The following is a 10,433-nucleotide window of genomic DNA, read 5'->3' on the forward strand; positions in this document are numbered from 1 at the left end:
CCCTTTCCCTCCTCCCTCCTCCCTCCTCCTCCTTCCTTCCTCCTCCTCCTCCCCTCCCCTCCTCCTCTCTCCCTCCTCCTCGCCTCCCCCTCTCCTCTCCCCTCCCCCCCTCCCTCCCCTCCTCCCCTCCCCTCCTCCTCTCCCTCCTCCTCTCCTTTCCTCTCCTCTCCTCCTCTCTCCTCTCATTGTTCGCTCAGGCTCTCGCCAAGGCTCTCGAGACTTTCCAGGAGCTCCGCGCGTCATAGCGACCGCACGTCTCAGTCTAAAGTAAACTGAACGCTGCGGAGATCATCGCCCTCCGTCCCTTAACTCATCGCCCTCAGTCCCTGCCTCAGTCCACCCAGAAGCTGTTTGATACCAGTTCGATACCAGGTTTCAACTTGATGTGATACCAAGCACCTAGCCTAGTAGGCTAGTAGTACCGTAGCTCTGAGAGCTCAGTACTGCCTGTGACACTAGTGACTAGTGGCGAGTCACTGAGTCAACCCGGAAGCTCCGGAAGCTCGAGTCCGACCGTCCGACTCACTTCCGACTGCCGCGGCGCCGTCACGAAGTAACTGTCCGGCAATAACTGCCAATACCGTTGTACCTTAACGGCCGCTGAGGAATAACGGCAGCACTGCCCTGAATAACGGAGCCGGTAACGGAGCGAGGATGTTGGGTATGAGGGCGATGACACAACTGGGAACCCTGGAAGTTGACTGAACTTACAGGTACTGGAGGGGGCCAACCGAAAATGGGGCAATCGCCGATTAACTCTTTGAGAGGGGTGGGTGGTATAAGGGAGGAATGGGGGGTAGAGGGGTCCATCCGAGGGCGAGCGAGTAGGCACATGCGGCGCGTTAACTTTTTGTGGAGGTGGGTCCTACCGGTACTTTTTAGTAGATTTGAGGGGTAAAGGGGTACTGAGTTCTTGTTGCAATCAGATTCAAATACCCGCACGGCCCCAGCTCTTCCCTCCCCTCCCCTGCCCTCCCCTCCCCTCCGCGGCTTCCGCCCTCCCGCAGCCCTACAGCCTGTTTGCCTCCTCCCTCCATCCCTCTCTCCCTCCCTCCTTGTCAGTCCAGGAAACAGCCATCGCTGCTCTAGCGCTTTCATTTCAAGATGGCGCCGCATCCATTGGATCAGTTCGGTATCAACCCGGAAGCCTTGCTGGCATCGACTATGTCTACGGCTACCTTCAGCCTCCCGAAGAGCAAGTGCTCGTCACCATGCTTGAAATCTTCCCAGTTCAAAGTTAGGGCTCTCAACGATACATCAAACAAGCTTATACTTGCTTGGGTTGACTTCAAGGGAAGATTTGTGCCGTCGGCAGTGGTCGAGCCGAGTGAGCCCGTAGAGCTCCAGTCATATCCGGGACATCAGTGGGTCGTGTTTGAGATGAACCAGGGTAACACCCAAATCTCGGCTGCTGTGGTGTTCGACACTGGTGGATACATTCAGCTTTCTCAAGTTCTGTCCAAGTTCAAAGAGGCGCTGCAGGCGAGCAGCACAGCCTCCAACGAAGAGAATGCCACAATCACCAACATGTATCCTGAGACCTTGAACCTTGGCATGGAGTACTGCGAGGCGATCAAAGAGAACCAGGTCATCGGCTTCAACATCCACGACTGCAACCGCATGGTGGTCAGCAAGTGGCGTGAGGTGGAGGAGCCTTACATTGAGAGCCTGAAGCGGCTGACCAAGAGTATGTCCTCCAACATCAAGATGGTGGAGCTCTTTGCTCAGAAGGCTGAGAAGATTCAGGACAGCGAGGATGGCGGGGGCGACGCAGTGAGCGTGAAACTGTCAGACCCTATTGAAATGGAGAAGGAAAAGAAGAAGATGAAGGTGGTCAGCTCCTACAAGAACCAAGCTGATCAGTCAAGCTACTTCATGTCAGAATGGATCCGGACCCTCAGCCACTGGAGCTTCCAAGAGAACGTTCTTGGACTTGGTTTCAAGCATGAAACCGTGTTCCTTTTCCTGCCCGCTCATCTTGTGTTCATTGCCTTGCTGTGGGTCTGCGCAGCACTCCAGTCCAACACCGTCGCAAGCCCAGAAGCCCGCGCCCCCAACGCAGGAATCAACAACAAGTGAGTATTCCATCACCGTGATGTCTGTCTCTTGACGCTGACTTCTCTTTTGTCAGCCTTGTAAATACACTCATCGTGCAGATAGTGCAGGCTTTCATCGCAGGCCCCATGGCGATCTACGGTCTCCGCCCCATCCATCCCACGGGGAAGAGGATGAAGCGAGAGGCCTGGAAGCAATGGTTCCTGGTCGGAGAGATCAGCTTGAAATGGCAGAAGATCGTGTTCCGCGTCACCGTCTTCGTGTGGTTCCTTGCGTTCGTCGGGCTGGCAGCGCAGGCTCACTGCACTGCCATCACGGGCATCCAGTCAGCCGCCCTCAGCTGCCAGACGCAGTCTTCCAGCCCTCCCACCTGCTCTCCCTTCGAGCTTGCCATGTGCTGCGACGACGCTACCAAGGCGAAGGACTTGGCGACTGTAGGTGATGTGCATGCTGTGACGAGACTCCTGAGGTTCCTGGCAGAGCTGCTCCTCCTCCTCCTCCGTCCAGCCCTCCGCCGTCTGCGAAAAGGACACCAAAATGACCTGCGTGCTTGCTTGGATCCTTCCGGCTGTCGCTGCGATACTGTGAGGGCACAGAGCTGTCGCTGCCTCTCGCTGACTCGCTGGCAGGGAGAGCATCGTCGCTATCTTCTTGCTGGTGTGGTGGCGCCCGAACCTCCCTAGCCTCAAGAGAACGATCCGGCGGCCCAACGAGACCATCAGGCCGAGCCTCGCGCCGGAGATTCGGTTGCCCAACGAGGTCGGGAAGAAGGTCTTTCATGCTTGGAGTGTGGTCATTCACGGTCACGGGCCCATGTTCCCCATCCGGGTGACCCTTCCCAAGGACGCAGCTTACAACGCCCACAAGAACTTCATGGGCTTGCGGGAGCAGGTGATCCTGAGCCAGGCCAAGGAGCACTGCCGGCACTGCAGCCACAAGAGTGGAGGCCTCTTCTCAGGCACGTGCAAACACAAGGCTGAAGGCCCCAACAAGGACCTGATCCCACCACGAGGACGCGGGAGCTGGAAGAAGTCCTGGGCTTTCAAGTGGAAGTTTGGTCTCAACGAAGCCTGAGTATCATAAGGCACCGTGACCGTACAGGCTCAGTGCTGACAGGCCGCGCGGCCCAGGCAGTCCGTCGGTCAGTCTGAGCCTCGGACTCGAGCCGCTCGGAACTTGCTGCCCCCCGTGTCCGATCAGCCTGCCAGAGCAATGTTTCGGAGTCCGACTAGCCTTGAAGTAGGCTACTTACAAGTTCAAGTTCAAGATGTCACTATATTATATCAGTCTCAGTCACGATCTTGTTGTCACAGTGTCACTACTCTGAGTGTCTCGCGATCCGATGATCGCAGCCGGGCAGTAGGCTTACCGTACAGTGCGCCGCCTCAGTGACTGTAACTAGTAACTAGTAAGCCTCCCGGGGCCGGGGTCCGCCCACGGGGGCCGCCGCGCCGCGGCTGCGGTCGCGCGCCGCTCCGATGCTCGCCAGCGCCGCCGCCGACTCCGCCGCGGCCCGGGACTCGCCGGGCCGGCCCCCGAGTCGATCGCCGACTTCAACGGCAACTTCGGAACTTTTCAGTGTTCGTGGCGGCCCGCCGGCCTCAACTGAAAGTTGATCCGACGCCCCGGGGGTCCGCTGAATGATCCGATAGTATGAGTAACTTTACTCAAACGGTAGCTCAGTCAGTGAGTTGTACTCCTGATTGTCCTCCTACTGATTCTTAACTTAACTTTGAGTAAACAAAGTTTATTAGTACCCACCACCCGTCGGGGAGAAGTACCGGTCCGAGGCCGAAATTCGGAATTATGTAACCGGCAGCCTTTACACCGCACGTGATTCTTGTGGTACGATTTGGTCCTAGTATTGTTCTATGAAGGTCCTAGAGACATACACAAGGGCCTCAAAACATCAAAGGTAGGGTAATAACTCTAGGTTGCAGGGAGGTCCGAGGAATACCTTAGGGCCTATTGATTAAATGGTTTTAAATCAAGCGATTGATCTAAAAATATTCTTAAAATGATTATAGTTCGTAGGTGCATCCAACTTGGGTCCTAGGAAATCATAGGATCTGAAACTGGACGGAGTGCTATAGTCCTATACATACAGGGTGGTCGAAGGGGTAGGTGGTGGGGGTGGGGGAGTCTAGTCTACGCCTGTGGTGTAGGGGTATATCGAGGGGTCTCATTCTGGTGACCCGGTGGGTACTTTGAGTAATGAAGGGGTTAAAAACTTACTTCCCAGGGGTGGGTAGTGACAACCAGTGACAAAGCTATGGGTGGTTAGGAAGGGATCTGAGGGGGTAGGTCCTACAGGAGGTGGGGTAGGTCACAGAAGAGAGGGGGTAGGGGTAAAGATGAAAAGAAGACATTATGAACAGGGTGGGTCCAAGGTATTGTTGTGGGGGTACTGCTACTTTTTGTTGGGCATGGAAGCAAGTAGACCAGGTAGGGTCATGTACGGATGAGTAGGGGGTGCAACAAGTCAAAACTGCGGTTCTGATACGGGTGGGGCTATATAGGGGTGGGTCCTGTGTCAGGGGTAGTTTACAAGGGGATGGGGGTAGGGGTCAACGTGGTTTAGGCCAAGTGAACCATCAAAACAACGGAGAAAAATATTTCAAAGAGGGTGGACTTCATTGGTACTATTGAAAATACGATGTACATAACATAAAATTTGCAAGTCAAAATAAAATACGACAATATAATTTTGAAATACTCATACCGAAATGTTATTAAAACATTTTTTTCGCTGAACCCCTCTGGAAGCCAGGGTTTTCAGATTGATTTTGCCTTGCATCTCTAGTCAGATTTGTGGGCTACATGAAAATATTTCACCGAAACAGAAACAAGTTTGAAATTACATCGACAGATTCTACCAACCCATTGAGAACACGAACCATCGCAACTTGGCGTGCGCCTCTGTGGAAATGGCGGGAGGGGAAAATGGCATGCTGGGTGTTGACAAACTGGAAGGTGCAGGAGAGGAGAAAATGAAGTAGCGCAGACTGATCCATGAACAAGTTATAGCATGATCCCCGCTCTTAGCATGCTCTGAGTGATTTATGTGGTTTTGCACTCTTGGCGAAATGGCAGCGAAACAGGCGGCCGCATTGGAGATTGAAGTGATTTGTTGGGCGAGAATGAGGGGAAGGACGTGTCGTGCTAGAGCATGATTCATGTAGAATCAAGTAGCGGGGAGTATAGAAAAGATTCTTTCTTGTATGAGTGGTGTATTGCCGCCTTTGGCTAGTGTGCATGTTTTCCCTGGTGAGTGACTCGTTGGTACAGGCTGAGATTGGAAGTTTTGAGCGCCTAGAGAGAAAAAGATGTCGGGTCCTCTGGACGAAATCAGCAAGAGAGACAGTGGGCGTGTGGAGGACGAGCCTGGACTGATGGGGAAGGCCGAATCGGATGAGATGCAAGCGAACATTGCTCGCTTCAATGGCGATAACAGGAACGCTGTGATCAACGTTGGAGGCCCATCCACCCGTGCTGTGCATGGGGGGGAGAGACAGAAGGGTGGCATGAAGGCTCGAGCCACCTTGGATGCTCTTGCAACCCCTATCGTGCAGACAGCCACTTTTACATTTCGCAACACGGCTGAGATTGTTGCATACAACGAGGGCACTTACGAGTCATTCGAGTATGGGCGCTATGGTAATCCCACTGTGCGCGCCTTGGAAGAGAAGATCATGGCGCTTGAGAATGCTGAAGATGCTCTTGTCTCATCTTCGGGTATGAATGCTGTTACCACCATGTTGTTGGCCCTCGTGGATCAAAATGGACATGTCGTCTCGACTACGGATTGCTATCGTCGTACGAGACAGTTTGTGACAACAGTCTTGCCAAAGATGGGGGTTAAGCTGACTGTGATTGATCCTGCTGATGTTGACGAGTTGGAGCGTATCCTGTCAACCCAGGGCGCTACCCTCTTCTTCTCTGAGCAAATCACCAACCCCTTGTGCAGGGTGATCGACACTGAGAGGATTGCCGCGCTGTGCAAGGCTCACAACTGCATTTGCTGTATTGATACAACCTTTGCTACCCCTGTGAACCACAGGCCTATTGATATTGGATCCGACCTGGTCTTGCACAGTGGTACCAAGTACCTTGCCGGTCACAATGACGTGATGTGTGGAGTTTTGGCTGGAAAGAAAGAGTACATTGACAAAGTCAGGAAGTTGCACGGTGTCCTGGGTGGTGTCTGCGATCCGCATGCTGCTTACATGGTTCTCCGGGGATTGAAGACCTTGTCTCTGCGCGTTGAACAGCAAAATCGAACTGCTGAGGCTTTGGCGAAATTTCTCGACACTCATCCGTGCGTTGAGAAAGTTCATTATCCTGTCCTTCCGCACCATCGGGATCATGCAGTTGCATCTCGCAAGTCGATGTTTGCCAAGGGCTTTGGTGGTGTTTTGTCTTTTGAAATCCGTGGTGACGGCAATCCCTGGTCACAAGACACTTTCGATGCCACAGCAAGGTATCAAGAAATTTGCTTTTCCTGTGGAGGATAACTTTTCGATCTCCATTTAGATTTATTGATGCGCTCAAGATTCCTTACATTGGACCCTCGCTGGGTGGTGTGGAGACTCTTGTTGAGCAGGTTTGTATTATGAGCGCAATGTTGATTGTAGGTTGATCTGCATGACAGGTCAGAGTTGTAGGCTACTACGATCAGCCTCTGGAAGTTAGACAGCGCTTGAGTATCACAAATGGCTTGGTCCGATTTGCTTGTGGTATCGAGGACACTGCAGACCTTATCGCCGACGTCGAGCAGGTGTCGATGCTGGCGATAGGCAGGGGTTGAGTCTCACTCGATACGTGACAGGCACTGACATACGTGAAGCCCGGATCTGTCGTGCACCACGAGATGGAACCTCCCATGCCCAAGGGTGATGGCGAGGAGGACCCGTGAGTGAAATAATGTCTGCAGCTTCCTGCCTCACTGGTGCTGATGCAGTCACGAATGGATGAGAAAGACGATCATGGAGCTTCCGGATCTTCGCAGGCCGATCACTGTCCAGGCTGACACGACTTGCTCGGTGGCAGTGAATGTCATGAAAGCCAACGGCATTGATCAGCTCCCAGTGGTCCAGCCATTCCCGGTGATAGATGATGTTGATCGTCTCGTGGCCTAATTGGGTTTTCCTCAGGGTGGTGTCGAGGGTGAAGAGGAAGTGCTTGCAGTGCTTTCCATGGCTTCTCTGTCTCGTGTTATGCTCCAGAAGCCCGACATCTTCGATTCTCCTTGCTTTCCTTTCGCGTCTACCAAGGTAAGCCAGCCTTGTCGCCTCATCTTTCCATGCTGACGAAGTTGTTAGTTTGTTGTTGTGGAGCCAACTGCAACGCTTGAAGAAGTTGCCGATGCCTTGAATGCATACACTGACCGCCGCACGGGCGACATGGGTTGCGTCATCGTTGCGGAGAATCGGGGAGGCAAGAGACTCCTTCGCAACATCGTATCGCGGGTGGACGTGTTGGCGTTCGAGACAGACAGCCTGCATAAGAGGCAGACCAAGCATTGAGGGCTGTCTCGTGTGTTTTACTGCAGACGTGGGTTGGCTCTGCTTAGGCTCGGCGGTTCTTTATGTGGCAGCTGTCCTCGTGGGGTAGAGCGAGGTAGCCGGCGCGCGAGATCAGAAGTCGAACGTTGGTCGGTCTAATCTTCTACTCTGCTTGTTGCCAAGTTGTACTCAATAAACGATGCTGAAGCATTGCCAATTTTGGTCAAAGTTGAATCCTCCGAGGCAGTCCGAGGGCCGTACACTCAGCCCCGGGCCGCCCTGCGGGCCGCCGGAGAGGAGGGAAGGGTTGGCCCGCTTCTTGGACCTGCTACGGCAATGGCGAGCCGGATGAGGTTGGAGAGGGAGGAGGACGAGCTGGAGCCGCAGAGAGCGTTGGAAGTGGAAGTGAGATGAACATGCTCGCATGCCGCTCTCTCTCTCTCTCTCGCCCCATGCTCTCCCTCCCCTCGCTCTTGCTCTTACCTTGCCTTCCTCTTTCTTGCTCTGTTCCTTTCCCTCCTCTTGCCCGCACGTGTGTTGGTCTTCTTCACGTCTTCTATTCGCTTGATGGGAAGGATCATGAGTCACTCTGTGCAACAGGATGACTCAGACGACGATTGGGAGGAGGAGCAGGAGGGGACTGCTGCTGCTACTGCACAAGAATACCTCAGGAGGGTTCGGAGGGAGGCCAAGAGAATGGGAGATATCATAACAAGACCGCGAATGCAGGAGCAGGGGAAAGAGCAAGATACTCATTATGCACAAGGTGACTATCCTTCCTCCTCTCAATCCCTCCCTCCCTCCCTCCCTCCATCACCTCCCTCCCTCCCTCCATCACCTCCTCCCTCCCTGTATCACTTCCCCCCCCCTCCACTTCTTGGACACTTTTCAGATGGCCTGACGTTTCTTCCTTCCCCCCCTTCCTTGCTAAATGTCAATCTCTCACGTTGCTATATTCGTTCAACCGCCACTCCTCCACCATCTTCACTTCCAAAACCTTCCCCTCCAACATGTTCTCGGATTGTCACGTTGGGCTTTCTCCTCCTCCCCTCTTCCCTCTCCTCTTCCCTCCCCTCCCCTCCCCTCCTCTTCTCTCCTCTCCTCTCCTCTCCTCTCCTCTCCCCCCTCTCTTCCCCTCTCCTCTCCTCTCCTCTCCTCTCCCCCCTCTCTTCCCCTCTCCTCTCCTCTCCTGATCTCCTTGCCTTCTCATCATTGTCCCTCCCTGATGTCTGCTTCGCCAGGAGCTGTAGAGGTAACAGCGCAAGACGACTTTGCGTCATGCAGGGAGGAACTCATACCGTCCGTCCGCTGGGAGCGAGTCTACCTGCGCTACTTCACGCGGCTGCACGAGATTGTGGATGGGAAGAGGGAGGAGAGGAGGGGCACGGCAGGCTGGAAGCCGATGCCTCCACTTGTAACGGCAGAGGAAGGTTGGGCAGCCAAGTGCCACGAGGAGGAGGGAGAGGAGCCTTCACTGAAGCAGATGCTGTTCCTCGATGCTCGAAGTCTGCTGAGGATGCTGTGGGCCTTCTCTTCCTTCCTTGAGGGGGTGGAAGAGGAAGAGGCGAGGAGGCGCCTGCTGCGAGGGCGAGGAGGCGCCTGGCTGTTTGCCATGCTGGTGTTTGTTGAGAAGCCCTGCGACGCTGACACGCTGGCGGCGCTAAGGAGCATCGTGAAGACGTTGTGCAGGGTGAGGAGGGGGATGAGGGGAGAGGAGGAAGAGGTCAGTGCAGTGAACGTGCTGGTGACCATCATCGGCACTTTCTACGGCCAGTTGCCTGTGAGACCCGAGGTATACGAGGAGGAGGAGTGGGAGGAGGAGGAGTGGGAGGAGGAGGAGGAGGGAGAGAGAGAGAACACGGGGAAGGAGGAGGAGACAAAGTGAGTGAGAGGAGGAGCAGGAGGAGCATTGATCATATCCTTTAAACTATCCAGAACTTACAACCTCCTTTACCTCCTCCCAAGTACCCTTTCTCTCTCCTCCTCCTCGCTCCTTTTGCTCCCCTCCCCCCCATGTGATCATAAGCGCCATCACATTTCAATCCCTCGCCGCAGGAGCTGCCAACTTTTCCTCCACCTTCTTCACTGTCTTTTCATCCCTAATGCCCCTGCGAGTGTGTCAGATACCTGTTTTCATCTCTCCTTCTCCTCTCTCTTCATTCCAGCCCCTCCTCCTTTCTCACCCCCCATCCTCCTCCTCCTCCTCCTCCTCTACCTTAGCAGCTCCTCCTTCACCCCCGTGCTGTATCCATCCGGATTCTTGGTTGTCCACCTCCAGACGTCTCTGCACATGTCGGCAAGCGAGTGTTCCGCCCTCCACTTGAGGTCTCCTTGAGCCTTCCGGCACACCGTCAGTTCCTCCTCCCTATCCCTGTCCTCCTGCTCCTCCCCCTCCTCCTGTTGCTCTTGCTTCTACTCTTGCTTCTCCTCCTCCTCCCTCTCCACCTGCTCCCTCCGCTACTGGTCTGCAGCTCCTCCTCCTCCAGCTCCAGCTCCTCCTACCTTGGACGGGTCTGCGTAGCAGATGGCGACATCCCCTGGTCTTCTTCCCTCGATGGTGTAGGGCACGGGGGAGCTGCTGGCCTGCTGAAACGCCTCCACCATCTCCAGCACAGTCACGCCGACGCCGGTGCCGAGGTTGTAGGCCTCTGCTCCTGTGAAGCCTGAAGACAGCTTTTCGATGGCAGCGATGTGACCCCTGCGCGCTCTGGGTGAGGGAGAAGGAGGGAGAGGGAAGGGGGCAGGGGAGAGGAAGACAAAGGAAAGGGAGGGAGGGGGGAAGGGAGGGAGGGAGGGAAGGGAGGGAGGGAGGAGGAGAGATAAAGGAGGAGGAGGAGGAGGAGGAGGAGGAGGAGGAGGAGGAGGAGGAGGTAG

At 54.8% G+C, this 10,433-nt stretch overlaps 4 protein-coding genes across 4 annotated transcripts in view; 3 read left to right on the forward strand and 1 right to left on the reverse strand.

The window, feature by feature from the left end:
- Window positions 1-2,592: 2,592 nt before the first annotated feature.
- GUITHDRAFT_156567 (hypothetical protein) lies at window positions 2,593-3,197 on the forward strand (the record flags this gene model as incomplete). The annotated part of the gene is made up of 2 exons (XM_005818407.1): window positions 2,593-2,639; window positions 2,685-3,197. The coding sequence occupies 2 exons, from the start codon at window positions 2,593-2,595 to the stop codon at window positions 3,127-3,129; spliced, it is 492 nt and encodes a 163-aa protein (XP_005818464.1). The 3' UTR covers window positions 3,130-3,197.
- Window positions 3,198-4,982: 1,785 nt separating this feature from the next.
- GUITHDRAFT_159042 (hypothetical protein) lies at window positions 4,983-6,970 on the forward strand (the record flags this gene model as incomplete). Its single annotated transcript, XM_005818408.1, has 6 exons — window positions 4,983-5,028; window positions 5,533-6,505; window positions 6,532-6,535; window positions 6,608-6,658; window positions 6,707-6,832; window positions 6,884-6,970. 6 exons carry the CDS (start codon window positions 4,983-4,985, stop codon window positions 6,968-6,970), a joined length of 1,287 nt encoding a protein of 428 aa, XP_005818465.1.
- A 925-nt stretch (window positions 6,971-7,895) lies between these two features.
- On the forward strand, window positions 7,896-9,444 carry GUITHDRAFT_122321 (hypothetical protein; the record flags this gene model as incomplete). Its single annotated transcript, XM_005818409.1, has 3 exons — window positions 7,896-7,964; window positions 8,160-8,325; window positions 8,801-9,444. The coding sequence occupies 3 exons, from the start codon at window positions 7,896-7,898 to the stop codon at window positions 9,442-9,444; spliced, it is 879 nt and encodes a 292-aa protein (XP_005818466.1).
- A 326-nt stretch (window positions 9,445-9,770) lies between these two features.
- Window positions 9,771-10,433, reverse strand: part of GUITHDRAFT_159043 (hypothetical protein) — a gene marked incomplete at both ends in the record, with an annotated part of 1,138 nt that continues 475 nt past the window's right edge. Inside the window, 2 exons of the mRNA XM_005818410.1 lie at window positions 9,771-9,896; window positions 10,062-10,232. Of these exons, the coding sequence (XP_005818467.1) occupies window positions 9,771-9,896; window positions 10,062-10,232 (297 nt within the window). The remainder of the gene's footprint in view (window positions 9,897-10,061; window positions 10,233-10,433) is intronic.

This window comes from Guillardia theta, assembly GCF_000315625.1.
Source record: "Guillardia theta CCMP2712 unplaced genomic scaffold GUITHscaffold_312, whole genome shotgun sequence".
Classification (NCBI taxonomy): domain Eukaryota; class Cryptophyceae; order Pyrenomonadales; family Geminigeraceae; genus Guillardia; species Guillardia theta.